The sequence below is a fragment of the Tyto alba genome, unplaced genomic scaffold (assembly GCF_018691265.1).
Source record: "Tyto alba isolate M040663 unplaced genomic scaffold, T.alba_DEE_v4.0 Super-Scaffold_42, whole genome shotgun sequence".
NCBI classification, from domain to species: Eukaryota; Metazoa; Chordata; class Aves; order Strigiformes; family Tytonidae; genus Tyto; species Tyto alba.
Genome location: NW_024881318.1, coordinates 28,923,670 through 28,946,202, shown reverse-complemented (window position 1 = coordinate 28,946,202; position 22,533 = coordinate 28,923,670). Strand labels below are relative to the sequence as shown.

Below are 22,533 nucleotides of genomic sequence, written 5' to 3'. Positions count from 1 at the left end.
CATTCTGAATTCTATGTCCTCAATTAAATAGGCAAGGATCTTATAGAAAAAAAAATATGTAATCATTTAATTCTAGTCCATATGCATAAGAAGAATAAATACAGATTACATTTACAACTTAGTTCTGGCACTTGTAGAATTCCTGACTTCGTAATATTCATGATATTAGTTCGACACACTGGGGTTTTATCTGTCATATATTTATTTATTTAAATAAAACAGAAATATCAAACAGCTGGGTACATGAAGTAATTCTGCCAAACACACTCCTTTAGACTGTTCAAAACAAATCTTCAGACTCTCAGCACGAGCTTCTATCACCACAGCTGATGCAGGAAGGATGAGTGCTTGTAAACCGCCTCTCTACAAGTACTACAGTAGGGTTAGCCATCTCTGGTGTTAATTTACTTACACAACTTGTAGTTATTCATGGCTGTAAATTTTGTAGCTGTGGTTACAATGCCTTCAAGAACAGTTCCGGAAGACATTTTAGCCAGCTTAAGTCTCCCTGCATCATTCACCACAGCCACGAGCACAAGAGAACACAACACAGAGACCATTGCATGACTGTGGGTGGCAACAGACCAAATACCATGAAGTTTTTTAGCTTCAGCTGAAGACTGCTGGCAGGTTAGCCCCGGGGCAAGACAGCTCAGGAGGCCACCCTGTACTGTGGAGCTGCTACTACACATCCAGGACTGCACCTGGGCTGAGTGGTATCTACACTCTGCAGATCTTTGCAGCACTGACTCTGTGCAACCAGTTGATTTTGATGCTCCTAGCTGGGCCTACATTATCCAAGATTTTAAATTTTGTAGGGTCCCCAAATCCCTCATTACCTCAGATAACAGGGAGCTGACTGTATTTATATATCCACTGCAGTTCTACTGCACAAGAATGAAACACATGCTGTACAGGGATAGGATAGCACAAGTAGCTGTGAAGAGTGGTACTGTTTACTAATCTCAGTCTTCATATGAGGATTTAGAGAAAATTTCCTTAATGAACACAAACTACTCTTCTCTGTTTTTCTTCTCTCCTTCCAATCCCTGCCAGATTATCTTCCCTATGGTCCTATTCTTGTGTCTTACTTGTATATGAGTCCTTGCTTCTCACCAATTTTCAACTCATTCCATTCCCTTTTCCTATGAAATCTGAGAACCTGCACACCATGGTCCCTTTTCTAGTGTCTTTGTCCCAGGTTTAGTAATTTTTCTATCCCATTTCTGCAGGAAAACTCCTGTTCAGTCTCTGGCTGTGGAATACTACTGCAGATAGAATGCAGGAATCTTAGTGCAAGATTTAGTGAGTCTCAATATATTAAGGGCTTATGAGCTGTAACATTTATAAAGGCTTGTGAACAGGCCTCATGGATAGATTTTGTGAAGAATGGTAGAAAGATATATCTTTGGGAGAAAGGTCAAAAAGACAAAAGTTCATTCTCAGAAAATGGGCATATTAGAGCTTTTCAAAAGAAAGACTTCACCCCAAAAACCTTAACATAGCAAAAGAACACACCTTCCAATAATCTTGTTCTTTGGAATGGTTACACTGCTTCGATTTAAAGTTTTCTGAATAAAATTCTAGCCTACTCTTGTTAACATTTTCACAGCTGTAAGTAACTGAAAATGGGAAGCATTGAGCAACCATAATAATAAACAGTGATACAAGATCTGCTAACTATACTTAACTTCTTTGCACATTAAAATGCCTAGCATGCTGCTAATTTTAGATAATACAAATCCTCCAGACTAACAGCACTAAGTCCTCTGTCACAATGTCCCTGCTAGTTGACTATTAGATAATGATTTGCTAATGCACACAAAAAATTACAACACTGGCAGAAACACTGCAATGACCCAGACACATAGAACAGAGTCAAAAGTCCCTGAAAAGCAGAAAAAGCAATCCAATGACAGCAACATAATTATAACCTGTGTCTAAATTTTTAGATATTAACCAATTTCCTGAAATAAGTTGTTTAAAGAAACTTAAACATATAACACTGGTCTCCAGGTTTTCCTATATGGAACTTCGATTCTGCTCTGCTTGACACCAATGAAGGAAAACAGGTTCCAAAGTCTGGCAGCAGAGTAATGAACTTAGACAGTCTTTTTGGTGAACAAGGACTAGGCAAACCACTTTTGTAACTATAAGTTCTGCAAATGTTACTAAAAGATAACAATATTTTTTTTTTAAATCCAAGCATCAAAGGTGAATACCTTTCACAATGAATCATTGCAAAATTACAAAACCTTTTTATTTTGAGGGCCTCAGAAAGCACATTAGTGATACAGCCTTATCTTACGATCTGAGGGTTTGTTTGGTTTAGATTGAAAGAAAACTGGAAAAAGCTGAGCTGGATTTTGAACAGCAAATTAGGCAATTGGAAAAACAATGTAAACAGAATGTGTTCAATAACATGGGCCTGGAATTGTATTCAGTTCCTTCTATCCTTCTTGAATCAATGGTCAAACTAAGACAATTAAAGAGAACTTAGTAAGAGTTTTACCGCTGACTTCAGTGCAGAGTATACAAAATGTAAATCACATTCAAAGAAAATATCATAATGGGCAGCAGAATAACACCAGAAAAACACTCATTCCTCTTGTCACCCTGCCCTCTTCATTTGCTTTCCTCTAACACCCAGCAACATAATTTTTCAGCTCAACCTTCAGAACCATTACTGTGCTTGTACTCCTAGAGCAGTCACCCAATATGCCAGCAATGCCTTCTGTTTAATATGCCTTCAACTCTTCACCCAACAGTTAATACTTCATACAAGAAGTTCTCCTCATACCACTTATTCTTGCCCAACTTCAGTGACAAGTTTCTGTATGTGTCAAACAACTGTTGAACACAACATAATTCAAAGCAATACATAAAATGAACTGGAAAGTATATTGTAAAACCCATCACTTTTATGCCTTTAACTTGCTGCACAGACAATAGCAAGTACTACCCATTTCTTATTGCTTCATGAAGTGTCAAAGATATTGGCCCTCAGAATAAACAGCAGAAACAAATTGAAAAAATAGAGTTACGAAGAAACAAGAGAGACAGATGAGCTTCTATTATGTAGGTAGTGGTAATTAAGACTATTTCAAATTACATTTTACATAAAATATATGCAAAACAACCCCAAGTCCATAAAAATGTGGAAGACTTGAGCTGACTGCCATTTTAACACTATGATAGACAAAAGTTGTCACGAAGAATTTACTTACCCGAAACCAATAGCTACCCAGTAATTTCTGACACCCTGATGTGGTCCCACCATAGGGAGAATGTCTGGAGAATAGGTGATAGGACCTGCAACTGTGTTTATGATGTCTGCTTTTTTCAGAACAGGGACCATTTCCATAGCAGCCTCAATATGTTCCATTATTCTGTCTAAATCAGACTCAAAAAGTTCTTTTCCAAAACCTGCACAAATATTTGACTCTTATTATATACTTAATTACACTGAAAATACTTACATTTTAAATACAGGTATGCAATCTGCATATATAAAACTTACATGGAATTAATCAGTGAGTACGTTCAAGCCTTTGCCATCCTACATGAGCCAAATGGTGTGCATAAAACCCTAGTTACCTGCAGGATCAAGTTTATTGTCACTGCAATTTTACTGTCCTCAAGTTTATTGTCACTGCAATTATACTGTCCTTTATACATATTTGTTTAACCCTAAGGTCACAAAAATTCAACAGTGAAGTAGAAAGGAAGTGGGGAAACACAGAAACTTCCTTCTGTGTTAATAAGAATCACTTATTTTTCTCAATATGCCAACAATTTGGGGATGGGAAAAAAGAGATTGCCTGTGTCAGCTTACGATTTGCATGGTGTTCAGTGAATTCCTGGATATATTTCACCTGTCAGTCTGGGCTTTCAGCATTATTGAACACCACTCTGTAGAGGGACTTGAGACTTACTGGACACAATAAATTCAGGAAGCTATGACAGTGCAATCCAAAGCCCAAAAATGCTGATCGCTCTTTCTTTGGAAACACACTGTGTTTTTATAAAACAGCAACATGGCTGACTTAATATAACTTTCTGTCTAGAAGTGAATGGAAAGCTGGAGCCTAAATATAACACAGTATTTTTATTTTCTTTTTAATAAGCAGCTGTATGACATAACTAGGATTCTTTGTACAAAATTTCTATACAAATCTACAGCTCTCTTGCACTTATATCCAAGCATAACATTTTGTCTAAGACACTCCTTTGCTATACCTGTGTTCCTATTTGACAGCCACATTACCTCTGGGGGAACAGCAAAAATCCAGAGTCCCTGACAGTATGCTGGAGAGAACTGTAACTTAGAAAAATCCCTATTCAATTGCAAAATGCTACATAACACAGATTTGTTGATTGGATTTAATCACAACACATGAGCACCAGTTCAGAGAGTAGGGGAAGACTATGTTGTAGATGTGAGTTTTGTGCCTATTTTAAATAGGCTTTTTCTATGTTACATTTTTATTGCTATTCACGCTTATCATCAGAGTTACAACTATTCTTTGAAAAAAAGCTTCTGCATTACAATCATGCATTGCAGATATTTTCTATTTTCCATCACGTAAGGCAGCATGACAAGCTAGGATTTATACACATTAAAATGTGTGCTAGTGCTTATCAAGTTTAAAGATTTCATGTGCTTAATTACCTGGTGGGACTCCATGTGTTACCCATGAGTCCTGCAGCTTCATCTTCTCCTCGCTTTCATATGGACCAAATAAAAGACCATCCCTTTCTTGCCTTAGATAATACGATCCTTCTAAGTCACGAATCACAGGCAATTCTGTTTTTAGAGCTTTCACTTCAGGGATAGTTGATGTCACAACATACTGATGATGAACAGGTATGAGAGGGTGCTGCAGGCCAATCATCTTGCCTATGTCACGGGCCCAGAAGCCTAGAGAAGACAAAAACCAAACTAGAAATAGTCAAACACTAATTTCAGTGAATGGAAAATAATAGTAAAACATTTGCAGGAAGGACTATGCTTCATGGAATGTGACAAAGGAATGTTTTTCCATACTTCTAACTTTCAAATTATCTTTCATATTATCCAGCATAATTTTCACTCTATAAATCTATGTCCTTGTTCCTAATTATACTACCATATATTATTCTAGTATACAGATATTAAAAATATATAATCAGTAAAATATAAATTAGACAGCTAAATGTTCAGAATAGAAATTAATTAACAGTCTCACAAACCCCATGGTCTATTTCAGTAAAGTTAGGCTGCAATGCAGTCCTAGAAAAGTCAGAAACACTTAAAAATCAGAATAAATTAGCTCACACCGTAGGTGTTAACCTAACCTCTATCAACCAAATGAACTAGTATGCTTTCCCAAGACAGTAGTCAAGTCCTAACACCCCAAAAGAGTAAGGCAATACTTTCAGTCAGCTAACCGTAAGAATTTAAGTTTTTCCTCTCTTTCATGTGTATCATGTGACTCATTAATTATGTCTCTCACATAGGAATTAATTGTGATATTTATATTGATGAGTAGTCAGTGTGCTCTCCCATAATTGTCCAATTGGAAGTTCCGATACAGACTGTGACCAGAAAATGCAAGCAACAATTTCCCTGTCCCTGAAGCCTGCTCAAGGTCCTTCATGTATACTACTGGGCATAAGTTAAAGAAAACCTAATTCTTCTCTGTTAAGTTTAAGCTGGTAAGACATATTCACTTAGTGAGGTACCTGTGTCAAAGTCAAGGTGTGGAAGCCACTTAACTACCAAACTTACTACTTTGGGCTCTATTGAGTCTCATGGTTGGGGGAGAAGACAAAATGAAAGAGGAGGGAGAGGAAGCAGGATCTTCCAAATAAAAGGCTGTGTCCTGTATGGCACCCAGGAAAAGAAGGCAGATCAGCCTGGTTCCTGTGTAACCGACTCCAAATTGTTACTGAAAAAGTACCTCCAGCAAGATTTGCTACTTAACACAATCGTTCCATCTCCTAGGATTTACACCCATGTTGCCCAGCTTAACATACAAATTTTCTTCCTTTTTACTACATGCTTCTCCTATCAAAACACTCCTACCTCTCTCTTCAATTCCATACCCTCCAAGATCTGGTCAGAATTTAGCTCTCACAGCCCCAAGGGCACTAACAGGCAGTAATGATCCTGAACAGCCTCACCGGCGACTTCCACTCACACCACTGACCATGGGCCCAGAAACCCCAGCTCAGGACAGCTCAGGGCCTTCAGAACCTGTCTGAGCTGGATTGATTGTAGGTGTGCCTGTTTACAGCTCTGTCACAGCCATACCTGTGCCTGGCCATGGACCTCATTGATCCAGACCCTGATCCATGAAGCTTCCCAGCTTGCCCTCAGTCCAGTCTTGTCTCAATAGTCCTGCCTGTTGATCATCACTGGGCAGTATCTGACCCCTTCCACAAGACCTGTTTCTGACATGTGGATCTACTTCTGGGATTGGTCTCAGCCTGGCTACATCACCAGGGATCTGCCTGTGCCTCATCCCACAAGCTTGCCTGGAGATGTGGACAGTGGGCTGACCCCAGCTGCTGCTCCTGGGCCTGCCCTGCTCCCTCCCTTGTGTCCTGCGAGGAGCCCTTGCTGGCTTGGCCCCTGCCTTGCCAGCCTTGTTACCACGCTTGGCTCCCCGTCCTGGGGGAAGCAGCTGGCCCCTGTTGCTTGCTGACCTTAACTTGGGAATGCACCCCCCACCTCTGGCATGGCCTAAAGCCAGGGCAATTAGGAAAGCTGAGTTGGGCTGTGCTGGCCTTGTGCCACTTCCCCACGCCAGGAGGTCTCCCAGTCTCTTATTTAATATTATAAACCAGCTGCAGGGTCTAATGTCCATGGTTTCTAAAAATGAAAAGTTTCTGAGGAAAACATTTTTGGTGGTGATTCACTTGACAATTGCTGACAGTCAGCTAAAGCAAGGGAGCAGGAAATCCAGGAATCATTGATAAAGAGGTCTGTCAATTAAAAGCCCCCTCCCAGCAAATAGTAAAACCTAGTATCTATTGTTCTGCATTTATCACATGTAAGGCTCTTGCTTCTTAATGGCATCCTCATCACTTGACTCTCACAGAACACTTGTTAAGCCAGTCAAATTGGCTCAGGGAAGATCATGCAGTGTGTCATACAGTGAGTGATCCAAAACTTCCTTTAAGGCCGCTGAAACCTGATTTATGCTCCCCTATACAAAAAACAACCAAAAAATTCTAGTAAAGTTGAATTTCTAGCACATCCACAAGGGTTTCCTCCATTACATGTGACAAATACAAATGTGGATTTAAGTGGAGGCTAACAATCTTTAGGTAACTTCTTTAGATTTGGCCATTTCCATGTCACCTACAAAGAAAACTACTTTAAGGTAAGGTCAGGTAATGATCCACACAGAAGGAAAGATGAAGAAGCAGAAAATTCCATCTCTAGTATCATGCACTGTTTTCCTGCCAAAATTGCTTAGACTTAAAGAGGTATTTGGAAAAGAAATAATGCTCGAGGAATATGCTTCTAATAAATTCACTATTTTGCTCACTCATGAAAACAGAGTCAGTGAGAAAATATAGAGAGTAAGCATATTCAGGCTCCTCAAAGAAAATAAAAATGGTATACTTAATTTTTGGTCTTTGAAACTTAACTTTGTTTCTTTCAAAATAATATTAGATTTCTTAGCCGTTAAGTTTGCAGAAGTACATTACAAACACAGCTGATTTTCAACTGCTTTTGAATTAAAGGCAAATAGTTTAGCTTTGCTCAAAATCAAATCTTAAATATTGTACTTCTAAAAAAATCACACATGGTAAGTGCTTATTTAATTGTTTAGAATAACAACAGCTGACATTTACTAAATGAAAAATATTACAGATTCTGTGTTTAAAGTTTTTGAAGCATGTGCAAAAGCTATTACAAACACAAAAATGGCAAAAGGAAGAATATGTTCTCTGTAACAAAATTCTAACTGGAAGCAGATGTCAAGTCCTACCACACATAGTAGAGATAAACGAAGGCATAAATTATATCTCTAGGACATTTGTGAAGATTAAATTGTAGAGATTGCAAACATCTGATGCTGAAATATTTAGTGGTGGTATTACTTAGCATATCTGCTGAACTATGTAATCTGACTATCTCTTGTTTTTCAAAAAGAAAATCTTCCATCACCAGATACATAAAAATGGTTGTATATACATTGTCTGAAAATGTGAGTTTATATACACACAAACACATATACTGTATATATAAACCAAATTCACTATTTTTGAAGACTTTAATCAAACATTCCATTATAAATAGGCTGCAAATCACTTCAGCAGGCTCAGTATCCATTAGTTCATGTCAGGGATTATTTATTAGGCATCTGCTTTCTTCCAAAATGGAAATCTCACATAGGGAACAACTAAAGATTGGTTGAAACTAGTTTGTTCCAGTTCCACAGCAGATGTCAGTTGGGGGATGAGGGGGGAGAGAGAATGTAGAGAGCCTTCTGATATATTTTTCTCTGCTCGTATTGCAACACGAGCCTAAAATATGAGCACTGAATTATACCAGTCATGGTTTGTATTGGAATGAGGCAAGGCTGAAAAGAAGAATGAATGTTAGCTGAAAGAACATTTATAAGAGATATGTGTTATACAGTATTGATTTCACATCCTTAGCCAAAATATTAAGCATGATATATGAGCTTCAAATGTTCATTTTAGCTGAACAGTTAACTACACAAGAAAATTAACTAAATATATTGTTGGTTTAATACCTTATTAGATAAATAAAAAATACTTATGAACATTTCACAAGGGTGCATTCTAATTTTTGCATATAAAGTTTGAAAAGCATTTACTAGAAAACTCTGCCTATTGTCAGTTTGATACATAAGCCAAAAGAAGATAACTACACAACAAAAATATAAAGAAATTACTACATCTGTGTTACTTTATCCACACGATGCAGAGCCAATAGTTAGGAATAATGAGTGTCTAGAAGTTTGTGGCCTAAGTAAGAAGTCTGATTGCCAGAAAAGCTGCCTCTCCATTCCGTAATCTTGGATCATTTCCAGACCACTATATCCATACTGTGTTACAAATGACATAAGTATTGTATTAATAAGAAAGCTTGTGATTTTGTGACTGAATGCTGTCCCATAATTCATGCGTAAACGCCATGAACTGACAGTCCAAAAGCAATCAAATATTGATGCCTCTCATCTTCTAAGTGCTTGACTTTGCAGTCTAAGTAAAATTCTTTTAATTTGGTTTCCCTGTTTGTGTGGTTGGTTGCTTTCTAAAAAGGATACTGAACTCTTTTAGTCCTCTTTCTCTCCAAAATGTCAATACGTAGCACTCATGAGCATGCTTAGAACAAGCTGAACTTTTTCAGTTCTTTGCTATTTTAGCTAGGCTTATAGCAATAGCAGATGATCACCTATGTATGAGAGGCATATGATGAGAAAGCACACTTTCCAACGGGTCTCCCAGTTAGTCTTTAATGAAAGCCTGGAATGATCTAACACAGGGCTGTCTACATCTGAGACACTGAAAGAAAGGCCACCCAGTAAAGCTCATTGACTCAGATTTCAGCCCTTTTAACCCATTCCCTCCAAATTTCTCTCTATCCCAATCTTTCCTCTTCCCCATCCCTGTTTGTCCCATACCCACTCTTCTTTTGTGCTGTCTCAAACTCTACCCTTCTCACTCCAGTCCTTACATCCTTCTTCAGCTATTTCATCTCTGTGTGCAAGTCAGTCTCCCTCATTTGTCAAATCCTGCCCCACCTTCCTTCTCTTCCTTTCAATCTACTCCCATCTACCTCTCCCTTGATACATTGCCAGTCTTTCATGCTCAGACAGCTCAGGTAGCCTGAAAAGTTTTTTTTTTTGTCTGAAAAGCTCCAGCTCCAGTTCCCTTAATGAAACACGACAGATCCCTTTCCACTATCCCTCTCCATGGTGTCATCCCCACAGACCCTCCCAGCTGAGCTTCCTTATTTGGCAAGTCCTCTAGCACACAAGTGTTACACTTGCTGCCAGTGCTCCCAACCGCCTTCAGACACCTTTCCCAAGCATTTCACTCTCCCAGTCTATTCCTCTTTATCCAATTCACTCATAATTCCAATTGTGAGCCATGGTTATTTTACCCACCAACAAGAAGAGTCCCCATCTCACTCAACTTCTTATCTGCTTTGCACCAGAAACAGATGCTCTTTTATTTTCTACTGCACAGGTGTAGGAAATAATTATAAAAACATATGCTTGCTCTCAGTTCATTTGTCCCATCTGAGGAAGAAGAAAAAGAAAGTCCTCGAGCCATCAAAGATTTGTGCGAAGCCTGATTATACACTGAGATGGGATATATGAAAGACTTGTGCCCTAAAAATGCAGATATGATTCAGTTTGAGACAGTCTGCAAAAATTTAATCTAAGTGGTAAACATTCAGCATGTTTTCAAACAATTGAAAACAAAGTCTTTTACTAGGAAGTAGAAGGCACAATTCACATAGGAAGTGCCAAGAGTTTCACCAATAATATATTTTTCTATAACTTGTATAAAGCAGCATAAGTGAAGCTTAGCTTGAATACAGGTTTTTAGACCTATCAACTTGTTTAGGAAAACAAACACAAATCCAGAGGACGCTTGCCCAAAAGCTCTTTGAAGCAGAAGTATCAGTTTGGCTTCTTCAACACAACAAAGAATAAAAATTGCATATGTAAATACAAGCTCCTTTGAGTTAGTAAAGTTTTATTACGTGAAAAAATGTATTCTTAAGCCAAATGCATGTTTAAAATACTACTCAAAGAGCAACAAAAATCTTGTTTCAAGGATATGTGGATTGAGTTAAATCTTAGAGAAAGATAATACTGAAATAGGCTGGGTTATCTTGCTTGCTGCAAATCTTCAGTCTCTTTGAAAAAACAGTGAAGACATTTCTTCTTTGTTTGTACATCCCATCTCCACCCCTAAGCAGCTTTCATAAGATTTTAGAGGATGATATGCATAGACAGTAGCCTCTCTTCTACACAACTTACCATAGACCTGTAAAGGTCTCTTCTGCTACTAAAATCTAACATGACAGTCTCACTGGTAAATGCTGGAGACAAAACAGAAAAAAATATTTTTAATGCCTAGTCAAGAACAATTAACATAAGAGCTGAAGTTTCACAGTACTGTAAAGTAGTATGTGCAAAGTACATTTTACCACAAACCAAGTGGGTGTTCAAAAACATGTAGTACTTATTCTTGTAATATACACAGTTCAGCACAGGTGCTCCATGTCAGCTAGTCTGTAAATCTGAAGAGTATACAAATGCTTATGTTAAATCCTACCTGCAGTATTCACAACTTTCTTTGCTCGAATTATTCCAAGTGGAGTTTCAACATCCCATGTCCCATCTGATCGGGAGTTCAGATTAGTCACTTGGACAGGGTAATTTAATTGGGCACCATATTTTCTGGCTCCTGCAGCCAAGGCCATAGTGAGAGAATAGGGATCAATATGACCATCTCCAGGGTTATACAGGCCAGCTAAAACCTAAGTGGAGGTAAAATCCCACAAAATTAAAGAAATTAAAATTTATCAAAATTAACTAATTTTTTAAAAAACACTTTACTTCTTGAATACAGTAAACCTTAAGGAATCAAATCAAAACAAATTTTCAAAACATATAGTAATATCAAGACTACTGCTATCCAACTTAAAATGGTCTGAGGAAGTAAAATCGCTCAGTTCTCCCATGCAATCAAAGTTTGCAATGCTTTAATATTATAATATTATACATATTATAATTAATAATATGCACACTGGCATACAGAATGCACTAAAATGCGTAAGTGATTTTAGTTTATAATGCATCAGTTTTTAAACTAAAAACCAATAATTTCTTGAACAATTTGTATAAACGAAACAGAACTCATGTATACATATCTGATAGACTGATATTTAATTGCAATGGAAGCTGTTTTTCATAAAATCGGGTTCTTTACCATATCCATGTTTAATAAGGGAAATAGCTCTTGTACTTTCTCAGGTGTGATTAGGTACTGCTCTGTTGGGTGCCAACCAGCACGAGTCATTTGATATTTGAATTCATCCACCCTAGTAGGAGTTGAAGCAATTCTGATGCTGCCAGGCTGATGAAACCCCACAGCCTAAAACAAAGAGCAAAAATGAATTACTAAAAGAACTTTTACTTATCTCCATAAATGCATGTTCCTATGTTATGGGAAGTCTACAGAAATTTTGCTGCTAACATCATTGAAAAAAGATTCAAATAACTTAGGTGACCTTGAAGGAAGAGGACTTAGATGGAAACTCATTGAAAAAATAAAATTTTTAAAAATTTATCAAATTAACTTCTTAGGTTAATATATGCTATCTACAAAACAGTTGTAAAAAGCTTTTATTGAATGTTGTGATACTATTATTTTTATTAAGATTTGATCAATATTTGAATTCATGCACTCATACACTTTCAAAGATAGAATCAGATACAGCTGCAAAATAAATATATAATAATTTATATTAAAGTGTATCATCTGTATAATTTTCTGTTGAGATACTGCAGAATAAATTTAACTGACTAAGCACCTTCATTGACAGAATGAATAACCACCCACCTTCTCTGGTCTTTTTAATAAAGTAGAAATCCTTATATAGCTGGACACTGAATGCTTATGTTCTGGTATACACTAGTTACTTCACCTTTTCTATGTTAATTCACAGGACATTAAGATGGCTGACTAAGTCTTTTAGTGGAACTCACAATGATAATCTGCTGTAGTATCTTATGTAGCTGAGCAGTAGAAATAAGAAAAAATCATTTTATTACAATTGTCAAGTTTGTAGACTAGTACAGTGAGAATCATGCAATTCATGCTGCAGTCTGAAGCAAGTATGAATTTAGTAAATGAAATATATAAGGCTGAGCGATGATAAAAAAGATGACTCCTGTGTTTTTCTGCATACTCATTCCTTAAGTCACTATATAAAAACACATCTCTGAAAGGGATGGGAAGAATTGCAGCAATCTTCTCAAGTACAGACAGCATCATATCATATGAATTTTTAAGTGGACATGTTTAAAGCAGGAATGTATCATAACCGATCCACTCATTCCAGATCCTTGATGCTATTTTAACTCCTATACCAAGCTAAAGTTGTAGACTCTCAGTCTGCTAAGCTTCTGATACGTTTTACGAAAACCATTTTCCTAACCTTTAGAGAGATCTAGGAAACCACCTAAAATATTTAGTGTGTAAGCACCAGACTATAGCAGATATGCAGGCAGAAAAATATATTTCAATAAGAAGGGAGCCTTATGATAGTCATGAACACACACATATACAACTTGGCAACTCCAAACTTTTTTTGTAAGTCTAATAATCATGTTAGTATCAATCTAAATCAATACTTTTAAAGTTAATACATTACCTGTCCAGTCTCTTCTTCCAGCTTTTCGTAGAGTTTGATGCTGTAAGAATGGATTTTCTTTAAGTTTATTCCAGGATGGAAATAAGTAGTTAAACCAGCCTCAAATAAGAAATAGGAACAACACAGAGATATGATTAGAAATGCAGTGTTTTCTTTCTCTCCTTCCAACCATCATTCAAAAAGGAACTGTCAAGATACTGTAAAGAAAAGCAACACATGGATAGAGCCAACTGCTACAAAAATAAAAATAAAATCCTTTCCTTACTTATGGCATTCTTGTTCTCTACACACATGTTTTTCCACCTGTCTTTTTGTCAACCCATGATACTGTTGCAGTTGTTTTCTCCTACAGTTTCCTTTCTTCTTTAAATTATTCAGTTGTCTGTTTCAAATCTTTCCGAAGAGGCACACAACTGATTAACTCTAAATGTGCTGTAGTAGGATCTTTTCCTTCTTACGCATGGAGATAGGAGAGAAACCAAGCCTCCACAAAGGCCAGATCTTAACAAGAGTTATTACTTTCCTGGGGTGTGAACAGCAGGGTGGTGGAAGTCAATATTCTTCTATTCTCAACAGTTGTCTCATCTGGCAGTTAAAGAGCAACTGCTGCATTTCAGAAGTAGCTGAAGAAATTACTATCTGTATTTTGCACATCATTTTACCAGGTCAAGCTGCCAAGCCCTCTTGGGTTCATGCAAAGGTAAAATCATGATGTTACTACAGCCTGTTCTATATTTAAGGAAACTGTTCACCTGCCTACAATAGAGACAGCTGCATCAATAAAATTACATTCATAAATGCAGACATTTAGCACTCAAAAAAACCCCACCAGCATTAAAGCATTACCAAAGTTAAGCATGTCTTTGCGTCTCCTGAATTTGACATCTCACTAAAACACTTCTTCCAAGTGAGACAACAGAAACGCAAAATTACCTTAGGTTTTCAAGATACATAACTACACCGACTTAAAAACTTTTTATATATATAGTGTATATTTTGCTAACTAAAATAGAACTTATTCATAGACTAAGGTTGCTTCAATTAAAGGAGCTAGACGCCAGAGTTCACCTTTGAGTTCATTGCTATTCTAAGAAAAAAACAGCAGGAACTATAGTGGTGAAAAGTAACACATATAGTAGAGTTTCAATAGTTTTCTTCTAAGCTGCCTAGTATGCATATGCATCAACTACTCTTGATTTTAACTTGTCAACTCTGTTCTGTGCTGCATATTTTAAGCTTTTAATGTTTAAAGCTAGTGGAGTAACTATACATGTGAATAACAAAAGCAAGATTTAGTGGTCTTTAAAGATATATTTTAATTCAAACTACTTTAATTATGCTAAGTATCTACTAAACATTACAGTTCTCTACAATTAGTATCAATGTATATTTCACGAATTAGATCACACATCCTCCTATTTTTAAACCATGACCTCTTCCAATCCATACTGCTTGATGCAGCTTCACATTTAAGACTGGATCTTTTTCTTCACAAACAATTAGCTTCAAATTGCTCTTAGCATATAGATTACACTGAGATACCATTTCTGTCAATCTCAGTATTTTCAGAGCAAGACTATGATAACTGTCTGGCATTACTGATGGTATGTCTTTATGCTAGCCACAGTGTTAAAAATTTTTCCTACCTTTCTTTGTGAAGACTTTATCTTTCTTATACCTTACAAGTTTATATAAGATATCATAGTGTACCACATGACTGAAATGCCAAAATAACCCAATGGGAAAAAGTGCAAAATTTATCATTTACCAGCATTATATTTTTCAGTTGTGCCTGTATTTTATTCATAAATTTGGCTCCAGTTCCCTAAGTATGCTTGGTATTGTTCATTACCTCAACAATATGAGTCTGAAAAGTGATCACACAAATCTGTAGGAGAGAGATAAATCTACTAAGGGCCACATTAAGCACAATGCAGGCATGCTGGATTCAGAAAGTCTCTGGGCTAAATTAATAGTCTGGGAAAACATTGCTTGTCCTTTTTTTATTATCATGTCAGATCATCATCATACTTGACACTGATGGAGACTAGATATGTGACTAAACATGTTCTTTATTTCATTTGATACATGTGCTTGTAAGTTGCTGTGAATGCATTTATTTTAATTACCTTCAACTAAAACCCAGGGCTGTTTCACTGCAGAATTTGTAATTAAAACTTGATTTTTTATTGAAAAATAAGTCCTAAGGGCCTTTTTTTCTGTGTATACAGACTAAAGAAATAAATTAGGCATTGAAAAGTTTAAATTTCTTTAGGCATGTACAATAACCTATGAATAATTAATTGTACCTGCAAATGTTGTCATCTCGTATTATTTTTACTGTCTTCTTTTATTTATGCAAACATTTTCTGGTCTTCTTTTATTTTTTCCAAAGGTATTAATATATTTTCTAGATTTAGGGAAACTCCATTTTAATGGTCACTGTTAGTAAAGTCATTTTGAACCAAATGAACTGCAAATCACTTGCAAGTTAGCTATAAAACCATATACATTCAACAGCATTTAACTGCAGGAATTAAATTAAAGCTTCTCTCTCTGACAGTTTTAAGTGAATAAAAGAATTTTAAACACAGTTGATGCCTTTTGGCTTCAGATAACAAATGTTTCTGATTTCAGGAGAGAAGCTGGGAGACAACTATAACCCGACTGGACTATATAAAAATTAAGAATATTGAATCATAAAATAATGACACTAAAACAAACATTGAACGGGACTTCAGAAGGTCTCTATCCAACCTCATACTCAGAATAGGGTCAGCTATGAGATCAGATGAGGTTGCTCTGGATTTCTGACAGCCTGGTCTTGAAAATCTCCAAGCACAGAGGCTGCACTACTTCCCTGGACAAGTACGGAACTTTGCATTTGCCTTATTATATTTCATAAAGTTTCTGTCTTTCCATCCTTCCAGCCAGCCTTGCCCTTGAGTGCACTGACTGGTCCTCCCAGTTTGGTAGTAGCTGCAAACCTGATGAGCATGTACTTCATCACCTACTCCAGATCATTGATAAATATATTAAATAGAATGGGTCCCAGAACAGACCCATACAATATTCCACTTACTTCCAGGCTTTCTGTAGAGTATGACCCACTAACCACTACCCTCTGAGCTCAACCATTCAAAAAGTCTCTTAACTGTCTAGTTGTCCAGCCATACAGACCACAAAATCTTCAGCTGAAAACACTGTGGGAGACAGTGTCTAAACTCTTGCTAAAATCTAGGTAAGTGACATCAACAGCTCTCCCCTTGTCTACAAATTCAGTCATTTTACCATACACAGAAGGCAATCAGGTTTGGTCAGACATGATTTACACTTGGTAAATTATGCTGACTGTTCCCTGACACCTTTTTCCTCCTTTATGGGCCCAGATCTGAGACTTGCTCCATGATTTTGCCAAGAACCAAAGTATGGCTATCTGGCTTTAAAATCCTCTGTTCACCCCCTTGGCTTTTTTAAAAAAATGAATACATATGCCCTTCTCCAATTTTTAGGCACCTCTACCAATCTCCAGAGTCTTTCAAAGGTGATAAATCTGCAGCCTTGCAGTGCCATCAGCTGCATTTTTGGATGCAGCCCATCCAATGTATGTGCATGAGTCAAGTTTTTCCAGTAATCCCTACCAGCAGTGGATGAGGGTCACTCTTCTCGAACCCTGCTCAGAGCACAGAGGCCTGAGAAACCTTGTCGGCAAAAACTCGAGCAAAGAAGGTATTGAGTACTTCAGCCTTATCAGTGTACACTGTGACTAAATTACCCACCTCATTCAGCAACTGCATTCAGTCCTGCATTCTTGTTCAGCCTTTTACTGCTAATGCAGCAGTAGAAGCTCTTCTTGTTGCCTTTAACATTCCTTACCAGTCTTCACTTTAGTGGAGCTTTGGCTTTCCTAACATCCCCTTCACATGCCCTGGCAAATTTCCCCTCTGTAGCCTCTTCCAGCTTCTACACCCTGTATACTGTGGTTTTGCTCTGGAACTCAGTCATGAGCTCTCTATCTGGCCCAGCCAGCCTCACGAAGTATCTACTTGTCTTCCTGAGTTTCAGGGTGTATTCTTGCATTTGAAGAAGATTTCCTCAAAGTTTTGCTCTAGTTTTGCAAGACAGAGGTGTTATTATTGTAGGTGAACATGATCTGAGAAAATAATTTTAAGAAGGGGCATTTCGCTATGAAAATTGACACAGTTTTTAAAGCATTTTTATAGCTGAAATTTTTATATGTTGAAAAGTTTATGTATCAGTTTTGTTCTAATCTGTTTTAGATTTTATACTAATGCCATTATTAAATTAGCATTCTGGATGAAAATGTTATTAACATTGTTATAACCTATATTGTCTGCTCTTGCAAGTTTTACCAAATTGTAACAAGTTTTTGTCTTGTTCTGTGCTTTATTGTCAGCGGCAAAATCAGTTGCATGTTGCAAGAAAAAGTATCACATAATAGAATGATATGTCAAACATTTTCTTAGACAACATCTTTTAAAAAGTAATAACACAAAAAATCTATTTGCTGAATGAGTTATATATGTCTTGTTCAGTACCTAGGGCTTTAGTGAGATTGCGAATGATCTGACTTGCAGAATAGTACAATTTAAAGAGTTCTTAAAGCCTAAGTCTTGAACCTAATTTACACATGTAATAATGTAATAATAATATAAAAATGGGCAGCATTTGCTCTGTTATTTATATCTTCTTATTACTGGTCATATAAAAACGTGCACACTTTCTGTGCTGTTTTAATAAAAGCCAAATTTATCTCACACCTGAGAAGTGGAAGAACATTTTGGCAGCAACACTAGCAGGAATATGATCTATATGAAACATGATCCTGAGCTCTGGCAGGACTCACTAGACAGTGAAAGAGGGAAAATGTGGAATAGTACAACAACATCTGAACCAGACTTTTAACATTTGTGGATGCATGCAATACACTACATGCCATTTCATGTGATAACTATATGTGTCATTTTCATCTGTATCTAGTTCTGTGTCACTGTGAGAAAATCACTGATAAATGCAAAGTACCTAGTATAGCAAAGAACTCAGAGTCACAGTCTTGATCTTTCTCATAATCTAAAATGGACTTGCCATTAACTTTTTCATGTTCAGACAGAGCACTCTAATGAGTTCAATGAGAAGAAACAGTCTACCATGTACTTTACCTAATAGTTAACCTGTCCCATAACTATATGTCCTGCTGTGCTGTTCACATCAAATTCCATCGCAACAAGTGCCAGAAGGCAGCCCTCTCAATAGCAGTAGTGCAGGCATTGTCTCTGCTGCGCTTTAGGTCCCTCCTTACCTTTGAAACACTTCCTCACTCAGTGCTCCACTGCTGCATTCAGTAAGAAGTGGGGGCAAAAATACTGAAGGAGAGATTGCTTTTATATAGGTATGAGCAATAAACTATAGTGCGTATAACAACAAAAACAAAGCAAACATTTAGAAACAAACCCCTCCATTCGTGATTTTAGTTTCTTATCCAGTGAGGGGATGTATGTGCTTTGTGTCAACAGAATTCAGTCTGTGCCTCAGTCATGTACTTAAGTTAAAGTATTTCTTTAAGTATTTCATAGTTATGATTCCATACACAAGATGCATGTTCTGACACTATGCATGGTGTTGCTGTGTTCACTGAACTGCATCAGCTGTGGTATAACTGCCTAAAAGAGATGTAATTACTGAATTTTTATTTTCCTAACTCTATTATACAATGTGTTTTCTTTTGCTTTGTTTGTTGAAAAGCAGGTAACATGAAGTATAAACCTACTCATATATATTTCACGCAGTGATTTTTTTAAATTTGACTTTTTACTATTCCTTCATAAGGCCCCAAATACCAAAACACAGGCACTAAGATGAAGCACTTCAAACTTCAGACTTCCTCCCCTGGGAGAAGTATGGGAATAAAAATCAAATATAATCCATCTGAGTCATTCTCCTTAATTTGTTCCTGAAAGACACTCAGATACTACAGATGTAAGTATTGCATAAATGCTCTGTTGTATTAACAGAGTAGTTCTAGGGAGAGCAAACTGTTGGGTTTTTACTCTTTTGTATTGCTACACACAGGGATAACATTCTCCCAGTTTCAGTTAGCATAGCTCGAAATGATTGGAAAAAGCATCTGTTAGAGTGGCAAGCTTTATTTAATTTCATTACACTACCTACTCCAGATATTGACACGGAAAATATATAATTACATACATACATGTTGTGCACCAGTATGTCCATGAGATTAGCATTATTACAGGAGGTGTCCCCACCCTGACATTATTACATGTATGTCTTTTTAGTTCTTTTCCTTAGAGTACAAACAAACACTTGACCTTAAAAAAACCCACAGAGTACAGTTGCTACTTTGCTCCTCACAAGATTTTGTGTAATGTCAACACTGGCAGGAAAGATAGCTCTTTTCTCTGGGACATAAAAAATAATTACACATACAGTAACGCCAAATTTCATATTTCTGGTTTTTGCATGACAGTGCAACCACTTCCAATTATAAAGTCTGCAGTAGAAATTAGATTACCTTAGAAATAAAACCTTAAATTTAAAAAGTCCAAGTTAAAATAAAGCTTAAAGTCTAAATCCAGTCAACTGCCAAAAATGTGTAATAATACTAATAGTTACATTCCAGTAATTTCAAAATACAGTATTTGTCCCAATTTTTACAAATGAGAAACATGTGCTATGGATAGCCAAACCAAATTCTCAAAATTCATGCAGCCAATCTGTAAAGAACTCAGTGCTAAAGTTTGTATCTATGAAATAACCAAGATAGTTAATTTCTGGAAAGCCAGGGAATATAAAGGTAATGAAACTTCCACCACCATTAGATATACAAACCACTGTTAATCTAAGAGATTAACAAAACATTTCTTACTGCATGCCAAGTAGATCCTGCAGTGAGCTCAGATTTTTCTAGCAGAACAACATCCTTCAAACCAGCCCTAGCCAAGTGATAGGCTAGACTCACACCAACACAGCCACCTCCGATGATCACTGTGTCTGCTCTATCTTTCCCCAAGGAAGGAGATGGGGTTTCTTTCCTGAGGGGGGAAAAAAAATAGACAGTTACAAAAAGACAATTACACTTTTGTCCATCTCTTTTGTTTACTGCTCCAATCATAATAAAACTTGGGCCTGCTTGGGAGTCTAGACACACCTGATTTAAAACCTGTTCACTCTTCTTTTGAAGTAAATGCTCTTAATGGGTCATATACATAAACAGTAGTAATACAAAAAACAAAGTGAGTTTGCTTCTACTCACAACTTTAAATCTTTATTATCTGTCCAATATACCCTTCTCCATAGATCGTATTTCTCAATAAAAAACTGTACCCCCTAAATGACTGTGTCAGAACCTGACTTTCTGGAAGTGCTATAGTATGGACAACATTAAGTCTTTAAAAAATGTCCACTTAGTAAGGCTCGTTAATAAATTCCTAAAGCCACTGTCAGCAGACTACATCAGTGTACATGTTCATGAACAGTGAAACAGTATATATTTTCATGTTCTTTTTTGACATATTCTACTTTGCTGAAGTCAAAATAATATAAACAAGTTTTTATCACTGGCTCACAGCTGCTACGACATCACACTGCATTTTCACAACCACTTTAAACCAGCATAAACCAGAACTGCTGCCGCAGGCAGCCCCATTCTCCTTCATCCCACCTGAACCTTCCACTGCCCCATTCACAGACAGCCAAGCAGCAAGCCAGAGCAGGAAATTTATCCCAATTTTTAAAAAGACATTTTTTTGGATGTGAGACAAAGTAGCACCTCTTTGTACAGCAGCAGTACAGACTACTTTGAAACCACGGTATCCTTCCCTTCAGGACAGTTAATCAATACTCAATTTTATCTCCACTCTCCTTGTACATTTACTTATGCAACTTCTCTAGCATAAAGCCTTCTAATGTGTAACTAGTCTTCCACCCATCCTCCACCCAGAAATCAAAACTCTTAGTTGTATGTATGATGAAAGGAGATCTTATAAAACAATGTGACATTTCAAACACAAATGTAGAAGGAATGTGCACCATGCTTATTCACTCTGTGGCAATGAATAAAAAGTAACATAAACGGAAGCACCGGACACCACAGGTTTTCTGTATTTGGTGCACCACACACTCGCATGTGCTCATGTTTGAGATTACATATTAATCTTTGCAAGTTAACAGTAAACTGTTTAACAGCCAGATGCGAGACACACCAGCTCCTCTACTGAATTTTGAGGCACATGGTAATCAGGGTCAAGAGTGGGAGATTTTCTCATGCTTCTTTTATGCTGTGAATTTGAGATTTCCTCACCTGACTTTCAGCTCTTCTCAAGCTTTTACTTTTACCAGGAGCCTGATAAGAATCCAGGGGGGACCTTCCCTGTGAACCGCACAGCTCACCCAGACGTTTGCTGGTGCCACTTAAAACAGCTCATTCTTTACTCATCGAAGCCACCGGGAGGGGATCTCTCTATCCCAGGCCAACGACTCACCCCGGGGTTGGGTCTGGTCTTCGACGCAGCGATGCGAGGCGCAAGCGGGGAGAGGCCCTCGCGGCCCCGACCGGCAGCTGCTGGAGCACGGCAGCCGGCAGCCGGAGCCCGCTGCCCTCAGCTCCCCGCCTTGCCCTCACGGCCGCCGCCTGAGGGCAGCTTTACCCGCGGGGGCCGCGCCTTCAGGCAGCGCGGAGGCCACGCGCTGATAGCCGCGACCGTTAACGGCTCCTCTGCCCGCGCATCTCCGCCCCGCTCCCCGCCCGGCTCGGCCCGGCCCGCGGGCCCGCACTCACCGCCCCTGGGCGCCCGCGCCGCCGCCGAGGGGCCGCAGGGCAGCCGCGGCGAGGGGGCCGGGCCGGCCGCCGCGGCGGGGAAGCCGCAGCCGCCGCAGGGCTCCCCGCAGCATCGTGCTCAACCCGCACAACAGCCCACCGGCTGCCAGGGATGGAGGGCGCTGGCTCCGCGCCTCTCCCGACGGCGCCCCGTCCCTGCCCCCGCCGAGGCCAGCCCTCACGGAGGAGGGCGCCGGCCCGCCCCTTGGCTGAGGGGGGCAGCCCGGGGGGAGCAGCGGAGCACCTCCCGACCTCG

At 38.2% G+C, this 22,533-nt stretch overlaps 1 protein-coding gene across 1 annotated transcript in view; it reads right to left on the bottom strand.

Annotated features, from left to right (window-relative positions):
- DMGDH (dimethylglycine dehydrogenase) overlaps positions 1–22,465 on the bottom strand; it is a gene marked incomplete at its 5' end in the record, with an annotated part of 44,804 nt that extends 22,339 nt beyond the window's left edge. The window contains 7 exons of the mRNA XM_042804777.1: positions 3,228–3,426; positions 4,673–4,921; positions 11,320–11,524; positions 11,977–12,141; positions 13,424–13,522; positions 20,328–20,493; positions 22,239–22,465. Coding sequence (XP_042660711.1) covers positions 3,228–3,426; positions 4,673–4,921; positions 11,320–11,524; positions 11,977–12,141; positions 13,424–13,522; positions 20,328–20,493; positions 22,239–22,465 — 1,310 coding nt within the window. The remainder of the gene's footprint in view (positions 1–3,227; positions 3,427–4,672; positions 4,922–11,319; positions 11,525–11,976; positions 12,142–13,423; positions 13,523–20,327; positions 20,494–22,238) is intronic.
- Positions 22,466–22,533: the final 68 nt, after the last annotated feature.